This window comes from Elaeis guineensis, chromosome 13 (assembly GCF_000442705.2).
Source record: "Elaeis guineensis isolate ETL-2024a chromosome 13, EG11, whole genome shotgun sequence".
Lineage (NCBI taxonomy): Eukaryota > Viridiplantae > Streptophyta > Magnoliopsida > Arecales > Arecaceae > Elaeis > Elaeis guineensis.
The window spans coordinates 5,731,881-5,745,374 of record NC_026005.2 but is presented as its reverse complement, the minus strand read 5'-3'; the positions used below and the strand labels follow the sequence as shown (position 1 = coordinate 5,745,374).

Genomic DNA, 13,494 nt, shown 5'->3' with positions numbered 1-13,494 from the left:
AACCTTATTTCGATGCTCCAACAGTGATGCATCACTTACTAGCCTATGCTCCTACCTTCAAATTACTTCAATAAAACAGCATGATCACGTCTGTCCAAAATTCACCACCATCATGTGTATAATAATAAGTGCTTGATCAGTGGTTTGTGTTTCTAATTGAGCTGCTAATAACAAATGATCTACTAGAATCATATGGATGGATATATAAACCCTAAATTGTGATTGAACCAAATCGATCCTCACCATTATTATGAACAAATTAAGCCTCCAATGGACTTGAATAGATTTGTACTGTAGATATTTATTTGGCCAACATGGCCACCATACCACTAATTATTCAAAGGTCAAATTGCCTGAACTTGGGAGGCTATAGTTACTGGTCCGATGCAATTTAGATGAATGTACAAAATTAAAATGTATGATGCTATTTATTGCTTATATTAATTAAAAGCTTGAACATATGTTAATCAAGTTTAACACAAATTATCTTCTAATTAGACATCTGCATAAGTTAAAGGGCTTTGTTTGTAACAATCCAACGCCAAAAGCATCCATTGCAGAAGGATATTTGATAGATGAGGGTTTAACATTTTGCCCCTAATACTTGCATGGAGTGAAAACAGTATTCAATTGATCTAAGAGAAATGGTGATAGAAATTCATCTTCAAGTGGCCCATATCGACTTTCAGTATTTTTTATAGCCAATTATCATTTAGGAAAAGCATATATGTGCAAATTGAATGACGATCTATGGAATGCTGCTACACTTTATATCCTATACAATTGCAATAAGGCTGAGCCATTTGTACAATAAGATATTTTATTAAAAAATACTTGTATATGTGGTTCTTTAATAATTGGTGTGAAAGGCAAATTTTATGTTTTTTTTTTTACAGGGAATATAAAAATATGCTAGCTAACTTTGATTCTGCTAACATAGAAGAGATGCATAGATGCGAGTTCATCCATTGGTTTAAAGAAAGTGTAAAATAAAGTAACACAAACTATAACTTATTTATATGAAATATATGCAATATGTCTTGAATCAAATTTTTTTTATGTATTTTACAGATTATTGCGCTGCATAATAGGGGGAGGTGAATAGATTAATCGAGATATAGTTACTTTTACTTAAGATCCTAAAAGACAAGCTTTGTACTATATAGATTACTATATTGATGGTTTTAGATTTCATATAAAACAATGTAAAAAAAGTAAAAGAAGTCAAAATAGTGAAGTTATAGTTAGAGGAGAATATGAAAGTGATGAAATTTTTTATTATGGATGTCTTACTGATATTATTAAACTTCGTTATACTGAAGGGATCAAAGTCGCATTATTTAAATACGACTGGTATGGTATAAGTAGAGAAGGAATTAGATACAAGAGAGATCGTCATAGAATTATTATAATTTATATAGCACGCAGGTTAAACACTCAACAATCTTTTATGCTGGCAACCCAAGCAACTCAAGTTTATTATATTGGATCACCTAAAGATCTCACTTGGAGCTCAATAGCTGAAACCAAGTCAAGAAACTTTTTTATGATGCCTATGGAAGAGGGGGAACCACAACAAGAAGAGGAGATTCAGATACATAATGCGCAAGCGATCCACATTGATGGTGGAGATGATGAGCTAGATTGGAATAGGAGCAGAATTGATGACATGATTATATGATGACTTTGTTCATTTTATTTTGTTAATTATTTAAACACAATTGGATGATTTTGACTTGCTTGGTTTATTAGACAAAATTGATTGACTTTAACTTGCATGATTTATTTATATTCTAGTTCAAATTGTGATTTAAAGTCATAGATATGTCTATTTACACTTACATATAACTAGTATGTATACTTATAATAATTGTTGCTTATTTAAAATATTATTTAAATAATAATTATTATTACATATTATAGTAGGTAAAGGGCAAAAAAAGACAAGAAAAAGACTAATAGCAGTGCACAATAATAAGATGGTATCTCATCTACATCTCAATTTTGTTTATTAGATAAACTATGATAATAAGCTAGTGAATCTAATCATGTTGGCTACTCAAAAGTTCTATAAAAATTCGAGCCTTCAGTTGATGCAAGCAATCAGGATAATATTTGTCTTGAAATTTTACTTTATTTGCTAATTTTTATTTATGAATAATGCTTAATTATCCGATTTATGTTATTTGTCCTGGTAACTTGTTCCATAATAAAAAAAAAAGAGATAAGAAAAAAAAGTAAATGAGTTAAACTAAGACATGATACAAAGATAGAAATTTTTTATAAGAGATAATTATTTGAAATTCATTTTATATGGTTAGTATAATCTTATAGTTTTATATTTAATTTTATTATTTGATATGAATCTTCTACTATTTTTACTTGAAACTATATGTTTGATAATTTTGATATTAATAGAACATGCTTACCTCAATTATGTCACGATTGATCACGATTGATTATAATTTTAGAAAAATCACATGAGTAGCATGCTATGAGATTAGCAGTCTTTTCCACCAGAATATTACTGAGTCTTCGATAATTTTTATGATTCAAAAAATTAGATTTATATATATTTATCTTGAGGAAGAAGTAAAGAAAGCATTTGACTTATATGTCAAGACCAACTATTCTAATTAGATGTGAACTCTCAAAAAAGATATTCTTCAAAAGTAAATGACTACTGAGGAGTGCTATAATCACCCACCGAATAATATATTTCTGTCAGTTTGGAAATAAATGATGGATAAATAAAATGAGAAGAATTGATAGATTTTTTATTTATTATGAATCATATTAACTAAATATCCTTTTTTTGTTTGAAAAGTGAGTTCCTACAACTGATATTAGTTATGGACAAATGATATATGTAGCATCAAAGTGAGAGAAATAAAGATAACAAATCAAAATTTGAACTAGCAGTAACTAAAGGCTCAGTTTCAAAGGCAACATATAGAGCTAAGAAGGTATGATAATATATTTTTTTAGTTCATTAATTAATTGATAGAATGAAGGAAGAATCTGACTACATACATGGCACCTGAAAGCATGTCAAGATAAAAACAAATGATATTTAGCATGTGTATTTTTTTCATCTTATTATACCAAAAGAAGCAAAATTATATATTTACAGAAGTCTTGTCATATTAAATTTTCAGTGCCATGCATGACAAATATAAGTATATTTCTTTATTTTTTAATTTTATTCGTTTTGAATTTTTTTTTCTATATCAATATCTATTTTCCCAAATATACAAGTATTTTATCAATAATCATAAACTTTATTCTCCCTACATGGAGGCAAACTTCTGCAACTATTTTTTTTAAAAGAAACATCAAGTTCGATATTCTTTTAGAAGGTAAGCATTAGTTCATCTTTATTCAGTGTCCTAAATATCCTATTTCTCAAAGAATACAACCGAAATCCATAAGCATATCTTAATACATGAATTTGTAAGTTCATTTGTATATGGAGTAATATGTAGGTTTCTTGTTCAAGATGCATAACCTTGTGATTGATGCAAAAATAAATAGGCCATATACTAAAATTTACATCAAGTATAGATAACATACTCTTTTGAGTCCAGAAGATATTATATACAAATCAAGCTACTTAATTTTATATAATGCATATACCAATCCAACAATAGATAATACTATGCATGGCATATTTACGATCAAACTACAAATACAAAATCAAAAAAGCTTAATTATGAAACACTAAGGTTAATCATCGACCTTTTTATATAAAAATATAATATACTTTATGAATATTTATACATAAAGAAAACTGATCATGAGCCTAGTGTCATTGACTGTTGGAAGACATTTCATGTGAAAAAAGATGAAAAAACTTAGTTTACAAACAAGGTGAGGGAGATGCATGTAAGAAACGAATGTTATGTTTATCTTTACACTATTAGGATATTGTAATACCTAATCTTTTATTTCATACATTCTGTTTTTTTTTAATATCAAGAGCAAATGGCATCAATTAGATTAGCTGCAACATTCAAAATCTCTGCACCTAATTATGAATAGAAGATATATTAAGAAGTGATTGGGGAACCGAGTCATGATCATGTGTGCTTGGCATGGGCATAGGCTTGAAGGCAAGAGATATGTTTGGCCTCTCTTCAAGTCAAGATTGCAACAAGCATTATAAAAAGGACCATGCTAGAGAGACAAAGGCATTAACTGATTGCATAGAGAAATTAGAGACTAGATATACTGTATTGATCAATAAAAAGATGTCTTCAGTTGTACTTGAGATATTGTAGTCTATGGGTATTACACTATAGATACCTTCCTAAATAATTACTACATGCTCATCTAACATGATATGATAAATTTATATCAAATTATATTTTTTTTAAATTGATTGAAATAAAAAAATAAATAAGTGCTCATATAGTTGCTAAACAGTAAATTCTTACTCCTTTATTCCTTGTTTCATAATAGAACGATGTGAATAAAAATCAAGATGACAGGCATGATGAAGATGAAGACGTTCCGAGAGTGGTTCAAAGGATGATTAACTTTTTTTTTTTTGTTCCTTTCTTTTGAGTAGCTAAATTTTACATATGGATGTGGATAATAAAATTATTACTTTTATGAGATTATTATATGATAAAATTTTTATTACTTCTTTAATTGGTATCTTTGTATATGTTAAATTTCTATACTATTACATATATCATTAGAAGCTGTCAATATTATATATTTAAATATTATTATGAGGATAATGTATCTTATTGAAAATAATAATTTTTTTTATAAAATAAGAAATTATCATAAATAACATATTTTCAATAGTCAAAAGTTCATAAAATAAAATATTTAATTTTATCACAAATGATTTTTCTAATAGCAATATTCTTTTATGATATACTGATCACAAAAGATATCTTCTCATAAATAGCTTTAGTGAGTCTGAATGATATCGAAATTATTTATTTATTATGATAAAAAAATTTATTAATGACGGATACATGTCATCATTATTAAAAAAATTATCATAAATAATTTAGTAATGATAATATATCCTTATTTTGCAATAAAATACTGACGAAATCCAAATTATTTGCAACAAACAAAATATAATTGGTAAAGATCGTTATTGATAGCTGTTAATCTCCTTTACAATAAATTTTTGTTGTTGCAAAAAAAATCCTCATCCATTTTTCTCATTTGCTGATATATTAATCATGGTAGTTAATATTTTTTTTGATGACTATAAATAGTTAGAAATATACCATCATCGATTGTCCATTACTAAAAAAAACTTTTTATAGCAGAGATATTTATGATGACTTGTGACAGTAATATACCATCGAAAATATTTTTTTTTTGAAAATTGGCTTTTAGTAAGAAAAAATAGTGCTCGAAAAAAAAGCTATTTTTTTTATAGTAAATGTAGTCTTGCTCTATCATATGGAAAAACTATTTATGTATTTTGAGTCCATGACATCCCGATTATAATGAAGTATCTCATCATTTTGCGCTTAAGGTAAATCTTGGATGCTTCTAGCGAAGTGAGACACCAATTTATGTTTGCACGATGCATTCTGTTGAAGAAAAAATAAAGGAAATGGCAATTTGAGGCTTGTATAAAATCCTATTTGTTGTGCATAGCAATATATTTGACCCTTGCTTTAAATATACATCGTAAACAAGCATATGTTAGTGCTATGTATCAGCTTCTCAGTGCAATGTACCTTGGCATATTTGGCTTCAACAATCCAAATCTAAAACAGTACAACACAGTTCTATGGTTGGTTTTATGTTAATTTGTTTCGATGCTCCATCGGCGATGCATCACTCATTAGCCTATGCTACTACCTTCAAATTACTTCAATAAAGCAGTATGATCATGTCTGTCCAAATTTCACCGCCATCATATGTATAATAATAAGTACTTGGTAAATGGCTTAGGTTCCTAATAAAGCTGTTAATAATAAATGATCTATTAAAATCATATGGATGGACATATAAATCCTAATCCGTGATCGAACCAAATTGGTCCCCACCATTATTGTGAACAAATTAAGCCTTCAATGGACTTGAATAGATTCGTACTGTAGATATTTATTTGACCAACGTCACCGCCATACCACTAATTATTCAAAGTAGCAGGCCATTGGGGTGTTCAACGGTCGACGCAATAATACGACCCACAGTCTCGGCGTCTCACCGGACACAGCCCACCTTTAGCTCCCTTTGGAAACGTCCTAAGCGTCACATGTTTGAACTCGGCTCTCTTCGAACACTCGTCCATGGAAACGGCCATAAAACCAGCTGTTATGATAACAAATACGGTGACGGAAATGTAGCACCTTCGGGGGTGTTGCTGCCACGTCTCTTTATCTCTTCTTCTACGATGGAATAGCGTCTGCGGCCAAGGGAAAGAACGGTGTGAATAGGTCAGTTCAAGAGGGCTATTCTGGTAGTTTCAGCACTGACGTTCTTATCACAAACCTCAGCTTTCTTTATCCTTGCCTATCACGTCATCAATTTCTACCACCCCAGCCCGGGGCAAGGGCTGGCTTCCTCTTTCTCGTACTTCGAGGAGGAGTGAATCCTGTCACCTCCAGACTTCAAGAGATTTTACAGACCGGATCCAAACGTAGGTTAACCAACCCGGAACAGATCCATTTCCAAAGACGTGAGAGTAGCTCATGGAAATGTTCAAGTGACAAATTAATGATATCCAGATCATGGAACCATGCAGGAATATCTATATTTTCTCCATCAATTCAAAATATTGCTTTTCCGTTATCATACCTAGCAATGCAATATAAAATTGGTTGTGCCAAGAAGCTGATTTTCCGAATCAACGTGGCTTAGATAAGTTTTACATTTGAATAACTTCTCGAAAAGTATTTATAATAAGAGATTATAATATTATTTAATATTTCAAGAAAAATTGGATCTTTTGTTGTGATTAAGATAAGTTAATGTAATTTGGTCCGATGTTGGAACTACTATTTATAATGTTTTTTTTTTTAAAAAAAGAGTATATATGACATTAAATGTGAGTGCTAGTTTTGCTTAACTATGATTTGAAAATATCACAAATATATATAGACGTTCTCCAAATAGATAATGTGCTTTATAGATTCAGCATATAATAACTTCTCAACATGTATTTTTAAGCCTCGTGATCAAGATCTAGATATGACCTAAAAAAAAATTGATTCATATTCCAAATGATCGTCATCACAATCAACTACTTACAAGTTACATGGCATGTGAAGGAATATCCAATCCTAGTGGCCTTATTAATTCTAATGCCTCCATGATGTGTTGATTCACACAAAAACAACGAATGCCCTGCACACAGACCGTGTGGCATTGCGCATGGCATTGGACAACCAATTTCTACCCAAGCCGGGTCCAGCCTCAAATGGATCCAATGGTTTGAGTACCCCAGAAAGACGCAGTCCACTTCAGTGCGGTGACCAGATCCAAAAAGGGCCACCCCCCCTCGGCCCCTCCCCTGGAACCATCCTTTCCCGATACCCACCATCCGGTCCAACCCCAGCTGTAAAATATACCATCCCTGGGGGTCAAATCTACGTGGCTCTCATCCTCGTGGCTTCCAGCTGTTCCTCTCTCTCTCTCTCCCCCCCACCCAAGCCATACCCTCCATCTCTTACGATATAAATGCCTACCCTTCCTCCTTTCAAGCCAAGCCAAGCATCAGCCACCGAAACCCACTCTCTCCCTCTCCCTCTTCCCATGGGTAGATCGGAAGCTTTCTCTCTTCCTATCACTCTCCTCCTCCTCTCTCTCCTCCTCTTCCCCTACTCCATGGCCGACCCAAGGAAGCTTAGCCTGGTCCAGCAGCAGCCCCTAGTCCTCCAGTATCACAACGGTCCCCTCCTCACCGGTAACCTGACCGTCCACCTTCTATGGTACGGCCGCTTCTCTGCCTCCCAGCGCTCCATCATCGCCGACTTTGTCCGCTCCCTCTCTGCCGTTTCTCCGGCGGCTCCCTCCACCGCCTCCTGGTGGAGCACCACCGCCCGGTACCGCGGCGCCGCCACGCGCATCTCCCTCGGCCTCCAACTCCTCGACGAGAAATATTCCCTTGGGAAATCCCTCACCTCCGCAGACCTCGTCACCCTCGCCGCCCGCGCCGGCCACCATCGCGACTCCGTCACCGCCGTCTTGACGTCCTCCGACGTCGCCGTCGAGGGATTCTGCATGAGCCGGTGCGGGACCCATGGGTCCGCCCCGGCCGGCCGCCGCGGCCGGGTCCGGTTCACGTACCTCTGGGTCGGCGACTCGGAGGTCCAGTGCCCGGGCCAGTGCGCCTGGCCCTTCCACCAGCCCATGTACGGCCCACAGACCCCGCCGTTAGTTGCGCCCAACGGCGACGTCGGCATGGACGGGATGGTGATCAACTTGGCCACGCTGCTGGCAGGGACGGTGACGAACCCCTACGGCGACGGATACTATCAGGGGCCGGCGACGGCGCCGTTAGAGGCCGTGACGGCGTGCACGGGGATGTTCGGGAGTGGGGCCTACCCGGGTTACCCGGGGAAGACGCTGCTGGACCCCACCACTGGGGCCAGTTATAATGCGAAGGGATTGGCTGCTAGGAAGTATCTGCTGCCCGCCATGTGGGACCCAAAGACGTCGCAATGTACTACCCTTGTGTAGGGAAAGCAGGTGGTGCAAATATTTCCGTATTTTTTATATATATGTATTTACTGTGAAAAGAAAGAAGGGGAGCCAGGGGTAGGGGCTGGAGGAAAGTGTTAATAAGGATAGGGATTTCAACTTTTGTTCTGGATGTTGTTAGTTAATATCATGAAGCATATAATTGTAATTGTTTTGTTGTTGTTGTTGGCCAGTATGTGTATGGAATGAGATGGTTGATTTGGGGTATGGATGGGGACTGCGCGCAGGCCTGAGATGATGTGAGTGATGTGGATGTTCAATTGTTTTCGGATACGAAGTTCTTGGTTGGCTGATAATTGTTTATTTAGGAGGCAGGACTTGAGCATTTGAGGAGGGTCCGAGGTGCACTGTTTAATTTGGGCACTTTGTCTCTTGTACTCTTTGGTTTGCTAGTCTTGGCACCTGTTTTGAGCGATATTTTTGAAGGGTGCAAGAAGGCAGCCGCAGCAGCTTTAGACCCATCATATGGGGTGAAGTTTGAAATTTGAAACATTACTGCATTGTGTGCCATATAAAATGGTGATTATGGTTTTCACAATGGATATAAGGTTGGCAACTCTCTCTCTCACTCTCATTCTCGTAGGAATCAAATAAGAAAATTCGTTTGGAGGATCAATCCAATGTAGCTATGTCTTGGATTATGGCCTAGCATCTCATTGCTTGACCAATTAAGCAATCTTATGGCTTAACATAATGCAGCATCCGAACACCAAACAAATTCAAAATAACCTGTCCTTTGTGGTGGAGGGCATGGCTTGCAAATTCAAAAATCTTCAAGGGTTTGCACGTTACTCGAGAAGCTATGTTGAGCGTGCTGAATGGCTAGCTGGCGAAGCAATCATTCATTGTAGTACTGTACGGAAATTTCTTTTTGCCGCTGAAAGAGCTCTATCCAGGGCTTTGGTTGTAGCTTTTCTCAGGAACAAAGTGACCTACTCGAAAGAGAACAAAAAAAAAAAAAAAAAATCTAACCCACCCCACCCAAGGGTGCAGTTTCTTCCAGCAATTTTTACTTACAATGAACGTTTCTTCTCTATCGGATTATGTTACCACATCTTCCATCTAAAAAACGAGTACTTGGGAAGAAAGAGAGAGAGGGGGGGTTCCATATTTCTTAGCAATGTTTTATAAGAATTGTTCCTCCAAACTGGAACTTTCGAATCCTTCCTGATTCATGTTCGAGCCAAAGTGGGTTTATTTCAAATCATCTGTCTTCCATGCATCACCAGTTATCGAATTGGATGAAACCAGTTGAATAGCTTTTCTCACACAATGTATCTCAGTTGTCACACATCTCCAACTAACAACCAGAGATTTAGAACTTAAGTCTCAGGGATCCTCTCCATTTCATGTGGCAGTTTCATTTGAAATTATGCATTCCATGCATTACAGATTCTCGTCCTAGTGGTTGAATAGGGTAATGTTTCTTGGATAACTCTTCTCAGTACCATAAATTTGGGCCTGTTCTAATGATTCTTTGCAGAGCAAGTAGAATTCTTGTGGTTCAATCTTTGGTGCTGCATGTCCATTACATGGGGTTGAGTAAATTTTACACTGATGAGTTTATCTTCCTTCATCCTTTTGAGAAAATATAGAAAAATCATTTCAGCTGCCATTCACTATATTCTCTGCTTTGAATAACTTTTAGTTTGAACAATATGATACCTTGCCTCTTGGAACAAGAGGTTGAGAGTTTGATTTTAGTTGAAGCTCCCACCGATGGTAGGCTGGCAGTAATGATAGAAATGTGGGACTAATCTCTCTTAATATAATAAATTAAATTTATATCCATATATTTGAGCTCTAAACTTTTCTTAGTTTTTAATTTTTGAGCTCCAAGCTCTGGATTTCCGATTCTTGCTCATGTCAGAGCGTGAGAGTGACCATTAATCAGAGCTGGCGATGCTTTGCCAGAGGCCCGGACTCGCAGCCGGCCTACTGAGGTAATGCACGGTTTTCTAGTGACGTGAAACGTCCCATCAAAGATCCGGAAACGTCAGCTCCTGGCCAGAGGAAAGCGTTGTACAGCTTAATTTGACGTGAACCGTCTCATCTGGCCATGGGAAACGTTCCATCATAGCTGAAGATATCTGGGGAGATAATTCGCCTTGGACTACTCCACCCTCAACCCCGGAGCCGGAGGACTTGTTAGATAGGTCAGATCTTGGGTTGATAAAAATACGGTTCCATCGATCAATTTGATCTGGTTCATCATTAATAAATTTAAATATAAATTAAATAAATTTAAATTATAAATAAATTAATTTATTTAATTTATTTAATAATTAAATTTAATTTAAATTTTAGATATTTAATTTATTTAATTAATTTAATATTCGAATTAGATTGAATCAAATAATTTATTTAATTAGTTTAATTTATTTTTGATTTATTTAATTTAAATTATTTATTCTGCTTAATCCATTTAAGATTTGTTTAATCTGTTTAGAATCTGTTTAATTTATTTTTTATCTTTTTAATTTAATTTATTTAATATATTTAATATATTTAATTTTTTAATTTAATTTAATCATTTAATAAACAGATTAAATGAATCAGATTGGATTATCAATTTAATAAATAGATCGGATACTTATTCATTTGATAAATAGATCAAATTTAAATTGATAATTTTTTGATTCAATCTATATTGATCTGATCTATGATCCGATTCGATTTTATTGTCATCTTTAATCAGATCATTTTTAAATTTAAGATAAAATTATTTTAGATGAATTTATTTTATTTTAAAATAAAATTATTAGATAAATTTATTTCATGAAACAGACTCACTTAAAAATATTTTAAATGGCCGAAAGCAGGGGAGGTACAAATCCATATAAATTTAGGTGGCTAGCCGCACATTAGGTGCGTGACCCCACAAGCGCATTCAATGCAATCAACGTTTCTCTTGGTTCTCTGCTTGGAAGTATACGGCCTCTTGCCCAAACACGTAGAAGGAGAGCAAGCAACAAGAAGGGAGGGTTGGGTTTTCTATCCATTTGGTTGCATGGGTTGGACTGTGGGTCTTTTCATTGGGACCAAGATGGATTCCATCATTACTCTTAACGGGGACCAAAATTGGAGCTTGGAGTTCTTTGCGATAACAGGAGTCAAAAATTTCTATTAGGTATGTCAGAAGCTGTGGAGAGTCATTACTTTGTGACTACTGATGGAACATGACTCCTAGAATGTCATCTAATTTAGCCATGAAAGTTGAAGAGAGAATGCTTCTCTTAGTATAGAATCTTGGTTCATGCAGTGTTATGTGAAGAATGAAAAGGAGTTTCAGGTGAGAAACTCTATCAGAAATTATGTTAGATATGTCATCTTTGAAGACATCTGACGATAATTGAGCTAGTCGCCGAAGATTAATTAGCATGATCCTAGAAGGGATGAGATAGATGCAATTCAAAGGAATGGTATATGCATTTAACTATTAGAAAAGTTTCTTAGACTTGTCACTTGGCTTGGGACCATGCAACCTTCTTTGATTGCCACACTGGGTGAAGAAACTCAATATGTTTGTTTGATTTCAAGATATAAGGATAGGTACATGCTTGTTTGATAGCAAGAAAAGATGGTAGTAGCAGTTATGGCTGAAAAAATAAACTTAGATGCATGATTGGGGTGGGGTTTGGCCTACATATCTTTAATTGATTTGGCTCCTGACCTACCTCTTAGGGTCGGCATGATTGAGGTGGGACATGTTTGAATATTGCACGGAATCAAGTGGTGTACAAAGAAGAGATATTGGTACTGGATACGAACTGCTAAGAAAAAAAATTAAGAGATCCACAAATAGAGGCCTACAGCTGTAGAAAGAAATATTAGCATATGATGTTGATTAACAACAGATCATTATTAGTATCATTTTGATGACAAGCCGGCCAGCTACTGCATTTGGAACAAAAAATAATGAATATGGTAGCAAAGCATTGGTTTGATAACATTTCATAAGTGTATTATATATCGATACCTAGGGTAATTATTGAATCAACAATGAAAACCTATGTAAGGCCAATCCTAATGCTTCACACTTTCTTTACGTTATGTTCCTTAAATTTTGTTCCTGCTTTTCCTCAAACAAGTTATATTGCTTATATGCAAAGCCTCTTTACAGGAAGCATCTAGTCTCCTAACCACTAGCCCCTGGGTTTTAAAATTTGAAATGCTGAGGGAATCCACTTTGTAGAGAGCTGAAAGAGTTTCAAGTGAATTGTACCAAAAAAAAATAGTTTCAAGTGAAGGTCCACATCACAATAAGCTCCTTATCCATGATAAAAAAGATAATATTTAACATCCATTTAGATAGCTTTATTTATATACCATTTGAGTAAGATGTTGGATTAGGCCTGCCTTAGTTTAGGCTTAGGTGGGATTGGCTTCTGCGATCCCGAAATTACAATATATATTTAATGATCTCAATTGGCTTGGAGTTGCTCAAAATCAAACTGGGACCAGCAAGAAGCAGGATTCGAGCAGACAACAACTAGGCTTCTAATCAAAACATTCCAACAACAAATAGACTTTGAAAGGTGCTTAAGAAGAGATTAGGACAAGAAATGATAGTAATTTTGCCTATAGATGAGTAACTAAGGCTGCGTTTGGTTCTTGGATACCTAATCATGGGTGGCTAAAGTTAAGCACTGTGAAACCACCACTTACCAGTTGGACGCATGGCTGATTAAACTACTATTTGGTCTCTATTCACTTAATCACACCTTTTTACTAAGATGGTAAAATTGGTGTTTAGTTCCAAAAAGCACAATCAAGCCTCTTTTTTAGCAATATGGACAACAATTT

At 35.2% G+C, this 13,494-nt stretch overlaps 1 protein-coding gene across 1 annotated transcript; it reads left to right on the top strand.

The window, feature by feature from the left end:
* Positions 1 to 7,650: 7,650 nt before the first annotated feature.
* LOC105056791 (protein EXORDIUM-like 2) lies at positions 7,651 to 8,836 on the top strand. The gene has a single exon (XM_010939102.4). The coding sequence runs from the start codon at positions 7,666 to 7,668 to the stop codon at positions 8,665 to 8,667; it is 1,002 nt and encodes a 333-aa protein (XP_010937404.2). The 5' UTR covers positions 7,651 to 7,665; the 3' UTR covers positions 8,668 to 8,836.
* Positions 8,837 to 13,494: the final 4,658 nt, after the last annotated feature.

Coding starts and splice junctions, on each gene's coding strand:
- LOC105056791 (XM_010939102.4), top strand. CDS start 7,666: ATGCCTACCCTTCCTCCTTTCAAGCCAAGCCAAGCATCAGCCACCGAA.